Consider the following 12,384-nt stretch of genomic DNA (forward strand, 5'->3'; position numbering starts at 1 on the left):
TGTCTCCGCTGACATCTGACGCTCCATAGCGATGCATGGAGCGGCCGTTCAGGTCCGTGACAGACGGACCCGAACGGCCCGTAGTGTGAATGAGGCCTTAAAGTGAAAGTGCGCATTATACACCGATAAATACGGTATTTCCAAATAATACACCCAAGCTCATCCTTGGACTCTTCACCACACACAGCCATAAAGGCAAGAGAATTCTTGTTGGGCAGTGTATTAGTTAATTTGCAGTGAATTTTAATGGTTCAAAGAATGTCGGGCAAAATGGTCGGCCCTCACCCGTGTTCACATCATCAAATCTGGCCCTCTTTGAAAAATTTGGATACGCCTGATGTAAAGGATTCCTTACTGTAATCTGGGTCTCCATTAGAAAGATTTTCCCCACCCTGTAATAACAGTTTTATCAGGACAGGTAGTGAGGGGAAATCTACAGAAAAATAGACAGAAATAACTTTTAGCTTGATAGAAGAATACGGTCAGATTTATATTCCTCTCTATGGCTCCATTCACACAAATGCTTTTTTTTTATGCATTTTGCAGAAATGCAAGGAAATTTTTTAACATGGTTTCCTATAGAACATGTTCACATCAATGCTTTGTTGTGCCTCTGCGTTTTTGGAAAGGGTCAGGGACTTTTTTTCCTGCAAAAAGCAGCATTTTGCATGTAATAGAATTCAATGGACCAGCATCCAAAACGCAAGTACCGAGTTTTTTCCCGCGATTTGCGTTTTTTTACTTGTTTTTTTACTTGTTTATAGCTGGTTGTTAAAGGAAATGTAAAAAAAATGCAAAACGCAAATCGCGGTAAAATCGCACATCAAAAAAAAAACAGCAAGCACCGCAAAAAGGCTCAAAAGCAACATGCATAGGTGTGATTCAAGCCTTAGTGTCTGTTGCAGATTTTCCCTCACTTCCTGGCTTGCAAATCCGACAAGGGATTAGCCTGTGCTATCCTGCTAGCTAGAAAGCTGTCAAAGCCGACAGACAATCATAGGTGGTGAAGGCATTCCCCGCCCCATAGACATATGTACAGTGCCTTGAAAAAGTTTTCATACCCCTTGAAATTTTACACATGTTACAACGAAAAATGTAAATATATTTTATTGGGATTTTATGTGATAGACCAACACAAAGTGGCACATTATTGTGAAGTGGAAGGAAAATGTTTCAAGGCACTGTATGAAAGGGGCGTGTATATGTGTAACTGGGGGGTGGGGAATGCCTCCAACGCCTAAGAATGGCTGTTGGCTTTGACAGCTTCCTAGTGGAATTGCTCAGGCGGGTTCAGACTTGTGTCTGAACATGCCTGAGCTCATCACTAGTGACTAAGGATGAGCTCCGGAGTGTTCGCAAACCCCACCAGGAAGTCGGCACTGCGCTGTGCTAATCACAGGCAGCGAGACATTGTCCCGCTGCAAAGATCGGAAAATGTCTCACTGCCTGTGATTGGCACAGCGAAGTGCCGACTTCCTGGCAGGCTCTGCACTAGGGGGTTTGCAAACACGCCAGAGCTCATCCTTACTAGTGACAACAGAAAAACTCAGAAGATGCAATCCCCTTAAGGCCCCTTTCACATTGGGACGTTTTTTATGCGGTACAGCGCTAAAAATAGCGCTGCTATACCGCATGAAAAATCATGCCCTGTACTCTTCAATGTGAAAGCCCGAACGCTTTCACACTGAAGCGGTGCGCTAGCAGGAACGCTCCAAAAGTCCTGCTAGCCGCATCTTTACCGCGGTATAGGAGCGGTGTGTTCGCCGCTCCTATACCGCGCCTTCCCATTGAAATCAATGGGAAAGCGCGGTAATACCGCTGTAATACCGCCGCAACGCGGGCGGTATTAACCCTTTTTCGGCCGCTAGCGGGGGTTAAAACCTCACCGCTAGCGCCCGAATATCGCGGTAAACACGATGGTATAGCCGCGCTACAAATAGCGCAGCTATACCGTCACCGTGGCTGACGCTTCAGGGTGAAGCCAGCCTAAGGGATCTGACAATACAATCTTTATACCATCAACTTTAGAATGACTAATCAATTTGTATCAGGCAGACCCTTACACTAGATACCCACATGTAATTGGGTTGTCCCGATACCGATACTAGTATCAGTACCGATTCCGAGTATTTGCAGGAGTACTTGTACTCCCGCAAATACCCCGATACCGAAATAGAATACTTCCCCCCCCCCGCCGCCGTTACGCCGCATCCCGCTGCCGTTACGCCGCATCCCCGCTACCGCCGACTGGGTAATACGCGCGGGGAACATTACAGCTTTGAATAGCTGTAATGATTTGCGCCGCGTATAGACACTCCCCCTTGCTCGGGTGAACTGTCCAATCCCGAGCGAGGGGGAGTGTCCATACGCAGCGCGGCGCGAATCATTACAGCTATTCAAAGCTGTAATGTTCCCCGCGCGTATTAACCAGTCGGCGGCAGCGGGGATGCAGGTAAGGGGGACATGGCTGGATATAGGGGACATGGCTGGATGGGCGTGGATATGGCACAAAAGGGGCACTTGCACAAGGAAAACAAACACCTCAAGCAGCCACACGCTGCAGCTTCACCCTCCTCTGCTCATGACGCCGATTTGTTTACATTTATTGCTCCATCATTGGACAAAGTGATCACGTGGTAAAGGGCCGCTGTCAAGGTGCCGCAACAGGTCACGTTTTCAGGATTTCCCTCAGATGAAACAGCTGGGGTAATTACGAAGGCAGTGAAACTGATCAAATCACCTGTGCAAAATAAAGGATAGCCTGAAAACATGACCTGTTGGGGCGCCTTGAGGATTGGAGTTGAGAAACACTGCTCTATGGAACGCTCCCCAGGTCCTGGGTCAGCATGTGTGGAGGGATCAGAGTAGGGATTAGTGTAATCAGAGCTCACCTCCCCATAAGCCACGCACTGTATGTATAGCAACCACATAAAAACTTGTCTATTAGTCATTTACTGTATATGAAGTCTTCTAGATTTTACCGATCACAACAACACACTCCCAATAACATCAACAACTCCTCCTCCTCCATCCCCTCACCATCACTACTAGACACCACAGCCCGCTTCCCCCACCATTACTGGAGCGTACTATATTCCACAGATGTCTGCAGGGGTAGCCTACACCCCGCTCCCCCTTCTACAAACAGGGCTACATAGGGGGCGATCTATATTACCGTCTTTAACGAATCCTCCGCCATGATTATCAGGATAAAGTAGCGGTTTAGTCTCCAAGGTAACTAAAGGTACATCACTTCCGGTGTGCATGGTTGGAGAGATCCCTCCGGGAACAGAGTGTTCTGTGGAGACGTTCCATAGCAATGAGCGGCGCTGCTCGTCACGTGACCCGTTCTGTCAGTCACAGGGCTCAGAAGAAACAGGCTGGGCTCTTTCAGACAAACATCCGGCTTTTTTTTTTTTATTTCTATTTTAGCAAAATAATTTATTATTAAAGACAAATGTCACCTTCATTCTAGTAGTTATACTGAAAGTGGACTTGTATGTAAAATTTAAGGAAACCTATATTGAGGAGAAAATATGGAGGCTGCCATTGCTGAGCTTCCCTTCTTAAAGCGGAGCTCCACCCAAAAATGGAGCTTCCGCTTTTTGGGACCCCCCCCCCCCTCCGGTGTCACATTTGGCACCTTTCAGGGGGAGGTGGGTGCAGATACCTGTTTAAGACCGGTATTTGCACCCACTTCCGGGAATACGGTACTGCGGCAGACACGTCTCTACCCGTAGCCCCCGCAGTCTTCTGGGAAACACACTGTTCCCAGGAAAGAGCGGGGACCAGTGACAGCACGCTACACGCGCATGCGCAGTAGGGAACCGGGCAGTGAAGTTGCAACGCTTAACTTCCCGATTCTATAACCGAGGATGGCGGCGTGTGCAGTCGAGGGACGAGCGATTGCTCGTCCTCCACTGACAACATCGCAGGCGCGCTGGACAGGTAAGTATCCATTTTTTAAAAGTCAGCAGCTGCAGTATTTGTAGCTGCTGGCTTTAAAAAAAAAAAAAAAAAACAATTTGGCGAAACCTCCGATTTAACCACTTCAATGCTGGGCAGTTTCACCCCCTTCCTGCCAAGGCCAATTTTCAGCTTTCAGTGCCGTCACACTTTGAATGACAATTGCGCAGTCATGGAACACTGTACGCCTATGAAATTGTTATAATTTTTTTTTCTCACACAAATGGAGATTTCTTGGTGGTATTTAAAGGGTTTGATAACCCACATGTGCAAATCACTGCAATCCCCTCTATTAGAACCTGGCATAGCTCACTATAAGTCTTTTATAAAAAAAAACTATTTAGCATGATCTTCAGGCCGGTCACATGACCAGGGCGGGACTTACCATTGGGCTTGACTGGTCCGGAGGTCCCCAGGGGCCCGGAGGCCCTGGACGGCAACCCCCTCTTTTTTATTTATTGTTTATAAAAAAAAAAATGTTTTATATATATATAATATTATTATTATTAAAGGGCTCAGAGGTCTCCAGGGCCCCCGGATGGCAACCTCCTTTTTTTTTTTATAAATGTTTATTTTTTTTTTATTTTTTATTAAAAGGCCCAGAGGTCCACAGGGCCCCGGGGCCCTGGGGAAAATAACCTTGCTTTTTTTATGTATTTTTTATAAATGTTTATTTTTTATTTATTAACCACTTGCTGACGGCCGTATGACTTTGTACGGCCTCAGCGCGGCTCCCAATCTCTAACAGGCCGTCTTTTTACGGCCGCCCCTTTGCACTTTCCCCGCGCGCGCTCCCAAGCGCGCAGCGGGGAACTGCTGTGCTGGCCGTGTCCCTTGGACACAGCCAGTCACAGAATCGGAGCGGCCGTTTCCTAGGCGATCTGTGCGGCCAATGAGAGATGATCTCATATGTTTACATATGAGATCATCTCTCATTCCCGGCTCTCGCAGACAGCGGTGCTGTCAGGGGAGAGAGGAGATGGATCTGTGTCTCTTGTACATAGAGACACAGATCGGTCACCCCCCCCAGTCACCCCCCTTCCCCCACAGTTAGAACGCTAATATTAGGGTACACATTTAACCCCTTCCTCACCCCCTAGTGTTAACCCCTCCCTGCCAGTCACATTTATACAGTAATTAGTGCATATTTATAGCACTGATTGCAGTATAAATGTGAATGGCGCCAAAAATGTGTCAAAAGTGTCCGATGTGTCCGCCATAACGTCGCAGTCCCAATAAAAATCGCAGATCGCCGCCATTACTAGTATAAAAAAAAAAAATAATAATAATTCTGTCCCTTATTTTGTAGGCGCTATAACTTTTGCGCAAACCAGTCGCTTATTGCGATTTTTTTTTTTTTTTTTTACTAAAAATATGTAGAATACGTATCGGCCTAGACCAGGGATATGCAATTAGCGGACCTTCAGCTGTTGCAGAACTACAAGTCCCATGAGGCATAGCAAGACTCTGACAGCCACAAGCATGATACCCAGAGGCAGAGGCATGATGGGACTTGTAGTTTTGCAACAGCTGGAGGTCCGTTAATTGCATATCCCTGGCCTAGACTGAGGATAAAAAAAAAACGTAAAAAAAAAAATTTAGCTATTTATTATAGCAACAAGTAAAAAAATGTTTTTTTTTTCAAAATTGTCGCTCTATTTTTGTTTATAGCGCAAAAAATAAAAACCGCAGAGGTGATCAAATACCACCAAAAGAAAGCTCTATTTGTGGGGAAAAAAGGACGTTAATTTTATTTGGAAGCCACGTCGCACGACCGCGCAATTGTCAGTTAAAGCGACGCAGTGCCGAATCGCAAAAAGTCCTCTGGTCAGGAAGGGGTTTAAGTGCCCAGTAAGTAAGTGGTTAAAGGGCCCAGAGGTTTCTTTTTATTAAAGGGCCCAGAGGTCCCCAGATGGCTACCCCCCTTTTTTATATATATTTCTTTACATCTTCTTTTTTTTGTAAAGGCCCCCCCCCCCGCTTCTCAATTTCATGCGGCAGCACCCCCCCCCCCCTGGTTCTCTGCTCCAGGGGGCCCATGCCTTAAGCTGTGTAAGGGGCCCCAAAATTCCTGATGGCGGCCCTGCGCATGGATTCTGCGGGACTTTTCCGCACAGACAGCTTCTTCCAGCAGTCCCGCGAAAGGGTTAATTTTCCCACACTGCAAGAGGAGGCAGCACAGAAGCAGGAGGAACCTGAGCGGTGTGTGGAGGACTGTGGCTGCTGAAGGGAAGAAAGCCGACAGCCAGGCTAATGACAGTCTGTGGCCCCGGCTGTCAGCACAGGTGAGGGGCACACCCCCCCCCCCCACTCAACAAGTGCAAAACCTCCCCCCCCAGGAGGAACCGGAGCGGTGTGTGGATGTCTGCTGAAGGGAAGAGAGCCGACACATTCCGTGCACAGGTGGGAGGCACCCCCCCCGCTCAACAACTTCTCAATTCACCCCCCCCCCCGCTCAACAACTGTAATTGCGCACCCCCCTCGCTCAACATCTTCGATCCCCCCCCCAATTCTCGGCTCCAGGGGGCCCCTTCAACACTCAAGCCCAGGGGCCCCCACCACCCTAAGTCCTGCCCTACACATGACTCACAGTCACTGTATACATCCAATGGATGGCTTCTGCAGAAGGTGCTGAAATCTCCCTCTAATGTCCGCCGGGGAGGTCACATGGACGCTCAGCCCCTCCTGCAGTAGCACTGGAAACCAGCCAAGAGTCATGTGACCAGCCTGAAGATCGCACTAAAACTGTATTTACAACACTCCTTTTTATTAAATACTTATAGTGTGCTATATTAGAGGAGTTGGCAGTGACATTTTGTAAACTTTTACTTGTACTAATAACTAACCGGTGATGGGGGGGGGGTTTGCGGAGACAGAGACACAAAGCTGACAGGCAAGGAGGAGGGGGTGAGGAGAGCTTAGAGCAGGGCTGCATATGACAGAGGGATGTACACTGACCACAGTGGCCAGGGCTAAGCAGACCTGATTTTCGTGGTCAGTGCAAATAGGAATTGGCAGGTTCTGTGAGTTTTCTTTTACAGTTTAGAGAGGGGCAGATTACACAGCACAAGCACTGTGCTGTTTAATCTGCTTTAAGGGACCAGGATCTGTAATTTTTTGGGGGGGTTAACAAACACTATTTGTTTTTTTCCCCCAAATTAACGAAAAAAGACACACTCATTTTTTCCCCCCCAAATTATCAGTACTTATTTTTTGTTTTCAGACAGTGATAAGTGTAACAGTCAGTAACCCAAAAGATCATACTCCTTGTTCAGTGCTATTGTTTTATTTTCATCTGACCTTTTTTGGAAAATTTAATATAGCGCTGAAATGGTTATTTTTGCCTTGAGCTGGGTTCACACAATAGCCGGTTTCCGCATCGCATCTCTCCCGCAGGCAGTTCACACTGCCCTCTCCGAACTACTGCTGGTGTCAATACAATGTTTATGACATCCTCAGATCAGTCCACGGATCGCAGTGCGAACTCGCACAGGAATCGGATAGCATGGGTGAGAACATCCATGCGATCCGATTCCAGTGTAGGGGATCACAATTTTCATCAGGAGGATTGGGGTATTTAAAATAGAGACACATGACTTTTTGATATCCTTTGCATTTGTCTGAGTCATTCTAATAACACACGATCGGACTTCAAACTGACTTTCCCATGGATTTTGCTCCGAATGGGCGTTGGACGTGAACTTGGTATGCATACACACGGCAGGACTTTTTCAGCCAACAAACACAAACGTAGTGACGTAAAAGACGTACTACGTGGTTTTTCTGCTCTTTGCCGCCACCCTTTGGGCAACTTCTGCTATTGTTGTCTGATCTTTAGCATTGGTTCTGAGCATGCGTGTTTTTCCGTTGGACTTGTGTACAGACAATTGGATTAGCGGACGTAGGACATTTGTTGCTGGAAAAGTTTGTCTGTTCACACAGCGAACATTTGTCAGATGAAAAAGTTTGTCCGATGGAGCGTACACACGATCAGATTGTCAGCAAAAACAGGTTTGTCGGAGGGTTGTTGTCAAACTTTAGATGCATAAAAGCCCTGGGGGAATACTATTTTTTTTGTGCATGTCATTTAGGGTGAGCAGCACCTCCTTTCTCTATGTGGGCCTCTCATTTTATCAATAGAGCAACTTTTGTCAAACAGGAATGTTGGAAAATTTTGTCAAATAGCTGCAGTTGCTGATCGGTGCATTTTGATGATGGAGAGTCCTGCTGTCAGAATACATTATTGTGGTGGTTGGGGGGGGGGGGGGGGGGGGCTCCATCCACCATGCTGTGTGTGGATGGAGGATCAGTTAATTTTTTTTGTTCAACCTTCTTGCTGAAAAAAACGAAAACTAATTATCTATGGCTAGCTAAAATAAGTTCTATATTCTTCTTAACATACTATGTTATGTCTTTAAATTATCATTAATTTAACAAGGGCAAGAATGTGATGCAATCACAAAAACATGTATAAAATACAAAAGCCTTCTGCACAGCATGGGTAACCCCAACTGTGGGGAAGATATAACATACTATCAGTTCAGCAGACAGAAGTAGCCTACTCTACTCCTGCTGGTCAGCTCGTTGGGGCCTAAAATGGTATGTTGGCATGTTTGGGTAGTGTTTCTTTGGAAATTCATTTAATACACAGATGTAGTGCAAGGTTGGCCAGCAGCCTCTCACCAGCTTTCTGTCAGAACCAGGAAAGATGTCCCTCATCTTTCAATATCCTCAGCGACTGGCTCCTTAGCTAGACAGCAGGTCCCAGCATCCAGGATTCATTTCACTGCTCCAAAATGGCAGCTGCTGTCTCAGCTACCACCATCCCTTCACTGCCTCCGCTCCTTAGCAAGAGGTTGTCTCTCCTCTCACCCCAGGTACAGCAGGTCTGTCTCATTCTCTCTGTACCTTCATCCTCTTTTTAGCGCAAGACAATATTAAAAGAGTAACTCTACCTTTGTTGAAGGGGGGGGGGGGAAGCATACCCCTCTGGGTGATCCATGTACATGGCAGGGATTTGAACAAACGTTGTTGCAAATTTCTGCTTGTTATTTTAAAGTAATAGCGATTTGTTTGTCTGTGTCCATGTACAAAGTGAGTGAGAGTGAGTTTTCATTACTGATCAGCTGCTGCACTTTCCATGCTCTTATTAGGAAAGTGGCAGGTTCTAAATTCCTTTATACAATATTAACCCTTTGGGAGTATCTCACCCAAAATAATTTTTTTGTTGCAAAGGGTGAAAGGATGCCCCTTTTTTGATATTTTTTTTCCCCGCAAAAGTGGAGTTACCCTTTAAAAACACTCCCCTTCTTCCACAGCACAGTAATTGAAAGTTGGAGTCTAAGAACATTATATACAGTTTAAGACAGGCCATACATCGGGCATCATTAAATGGCGACCCGTGGTCCACATCCGGCCCAAGCTCTTTTCGGACCGCGGCAATCGCGCTATTTAGTCGCCGCTTTTGTACCCAGCCTCCTCCGCTATTATTAGCAGAGTAGAGGAGCGGACGGCGGGACAATTCTGGACTGTGGGCGGGACCAGAGAGGTAGCTGCCTGTCCTGTTAGATATGAGGTGATTGGCTGCTAGGAGGCGTTCCTAGCAGCCAATCACCAGTTCGCCGAAAAGTCAACCCGACAGCTCCCGCGCCTTCAGTTCACGATTGTCCCGCCTCCTGCTTTCCTCTCTGTGAAAGGTAGGAGTGGAGAGGGAAGGGAGGAAAATGTTAAGGATGGGGAGCGGGGGCAGTGCTGTGTGTGTGGAGGGGGTCATGTAAAGGGGGCAGTACTGTGTGGGGGGGAATATGTGATGGGGCAATAGTGTGTGGGGGGATATGTGATGGGGCAATAGTGTGTGGGGGGCATATGTGATGGGGCAATACTGTATGGGGGCATATGTGATGGGGTCATGTAAAGGGGCAATACTGTGTGTGGGGGGGGGGGGATATGTGATAGGGCAATACTGTGTGGGGGGATATGTGATGGGGCAATAGTTTGTGGGGGGCATATGTGATGGGGCAATACTGTGTGGGGGGATATGTGATGGGGCAATACTGTGTGGGGGGATATGTGATGGGGTCATGTAAAGGGGGCAATACTGTGTGTGGGGGATATGTGATGGGGCAATACTGTGTGTGGGGGATATGTGATGGGGCAATACTGTGTGGGGGGATATGTGAAGTGGGGTAATACTGTGTGGGGGGATATGTGAAGTGGGGTAATACTGTGTGGGGGGATATGTGAAGTGGGGTAATACTGTGTGGGGGGGGGATATGTGAAGTGCGGTAATACTGTGTGGGGGGGATATGTGAAGGGGTGGTAATACTGTGTGGGGGATATGTGAAAGGGGACAGGGCTGTGGTGGGGAAGATGTGAAGGGCACAAGCAGCTGCGCACAAAATGAGGTGCTGCACAGAAAACGTGAAGGGGTACCATTGACTCCTAAATGCACTAAAATGCAAAGTGCAATTTTCTGCACATGGAAATTGCATGGTACAAACGCATCACGCAGCTTCCATGTGGCTGCCTTTTTAAAAAGATGCCAGGACCTTTTCCCCAGCAGAAACGCAGGCGCAGCAGCCCATTCAAACGAATAGTGTGTCATTCCTACACCCCTGGGCTGCGATGTAAAGAATCGGGGTAATCGCACAAAACTGCGATGCAGACCTCGGCTGGAAGAAAATTTTACTAATCGGACCTCCATGAATTTTAATTCAATACCCCTGCCATACATGGTCGAATTTCGAAAGAATTTTGTTTTGAAAATCAGAAAATTTGTGCGTTTTGTGATCCGATAGTGCCACCATTGATTTCAAAATTCGACCAACCAAACCTTCAATTTCACCTTATGTTCCCTCAGAAAATAATTTTCGTGTCTGGGAATCTTCTTTTCTTTCCGGGAATTTTTTCGATTACATTTCTCGCACGATTCTACCATCATTGATTTGAAAATCGTTAATTTTTCAAAAAAATTCCCATATGTTCGATTATTAAAATTCAGTAGCTGCACGAAAATTGGCTGTTGCTGCAGCCCACTAATGGTGCGAAATACGAACAAAAATTAGAAGATACGATTTTCAAAAGAAAATCCTTTCAAAAATTAGATCCATGTATGGCCTGCCTTAGGCTCTTTTCTTGCCACAGTCATCAACACCTCTTCTCAGTCTCCAACAGTTCATGTCCTCAGTTCACCTACTAGTGGAAGGAGTGAGGCTTAACAGCAAAGCAGCACTGTACACAGAAAAACAGTCAGTTAGGTCCAAGTAGCTGCTCCTCTATCTGAGAGCATTGCAGACTAGGGTTATACACTCCCTTATCAAAAGTCTTTGGTCCCCTAAAAAAAAACAGCAGGACCCGGTGAAAGGAGCTAAAGATAACATAACCAGAGAACAATAAACAGGACATTAAAATTACATTTTGCGCAATTGACCCTGGATGTCAAGCTAGGGTACATCGCACAGGGAACAGGCATTGGAAACTTCCACCAAGATGTGTCAGGAAGTGGGCTAGTCACTTTCCACCAAAGTGGTAGCTGGAAGTACTGGCATCTCTTGAGACCTCCTCCTTGACTTTGACTGATGGAATGGAAGTCTCCTCTTGTCTGTCTTTTGCATCAGGCATTTGTCCATTGACCACAACAGGGGAGTTAACAGTCTTTGCCCAAGGTTGCCTCACTATGTGTGTTCTTCCCAACAGAGACCTTGTCATGAACCCTGGTGGCTGACAATGGCAAATATCTTAAAGGTTCCGAACTGTCCAACAGCTAACATTCAATTACAACTTCACCTGCAAGTTACCATCACAAGGGTGCTTCTCTGCACCAATGCCTTGAACCTGTATATCCCCCCTGCAGAGGCATATACTCTTCAAGTTCTCGTAGAAGTCTCTAGTCAGCGAAGTCACTTGATTTGAGCAGAGCTTTCTTCCAGTGCCCAATACAATGCTGTCAACAATGTTTTGGAGAGTGATGAATATCTCTCTCTTGTACAGAGTAACCTGAAGAGGAAAGGCATCTCCAGTTGTCTCTTTGGAGCACCACATAAAGTACTTCTTAAAGACTTAGGTCTGATTGCCACTGCCTCCCCTTTATTCCAAGGTGCAGCAGGTCTGTCTCATTATCCCTGTAGAACACTCTTTCCAAGAGTCCAAAAACAAACTATAATACAGCTTAATTCTCTTTTTGCACTACATTTCCCACTGTCCTTAACACCTTTCCTCAAAGTATTCAACAGTTTAAGACTTCAGTTCACCCCCTTGTGGAAGGAGGGCAGCCTAACACTAGCTGCTTGGTGTTCTGTGACAGTAGCCAATCCTACAAACTGTCTCTAAATCCCCCCCCTCCCGCAAGAGAAAGTATTGGAAACAGGAAACCAGCAGCAAGTTCCAAGTAGCTGCTTCTTTCTCTGCCAGCGTGACAGA

At 46.5% G+C, this 12,384-nt stretch overlaps 1 protein-coding gene across 1 annotated transcript in view; it reads right to left on the reverse strand.

The window, feature by feature from the left end:
• Positions 1-3,350, reverse strand: part of BBS4 (Bardet-Biedl syndrome 4) — a 47,212-nt gene extending 43,862 nt beyond the window's left edge. Inside the window, exon 1 of the mRNA XM_040343030.1 lies at positions 3,176-3,350. Coding sequence (XP_040198964.1) covers positions 3,176-3,199 — 24 coding nt within the window. The 5' untranslated portion in view covers positions 3,200-3,350. The remainder of the gene's footprint in view (positions 1-3,175) is intronic.
• Between the last annotated feature and the right edge of the window lie 9,034 nt (positions 3,351-12,384).

Source organism: Rana temporaria, chromosome 3 (assembly GCF_905171775.1).
Source record: "Rana temporaria chromosome 3, aRanTem1.1, whole genome shotgun sequence".
Taxonomy (NCBI): domain Eukaryota; kingdom Metazoa; phylum Chordata; class Amphibia; order Anura; family Ranidae; genus Rana; species Rana temporaria.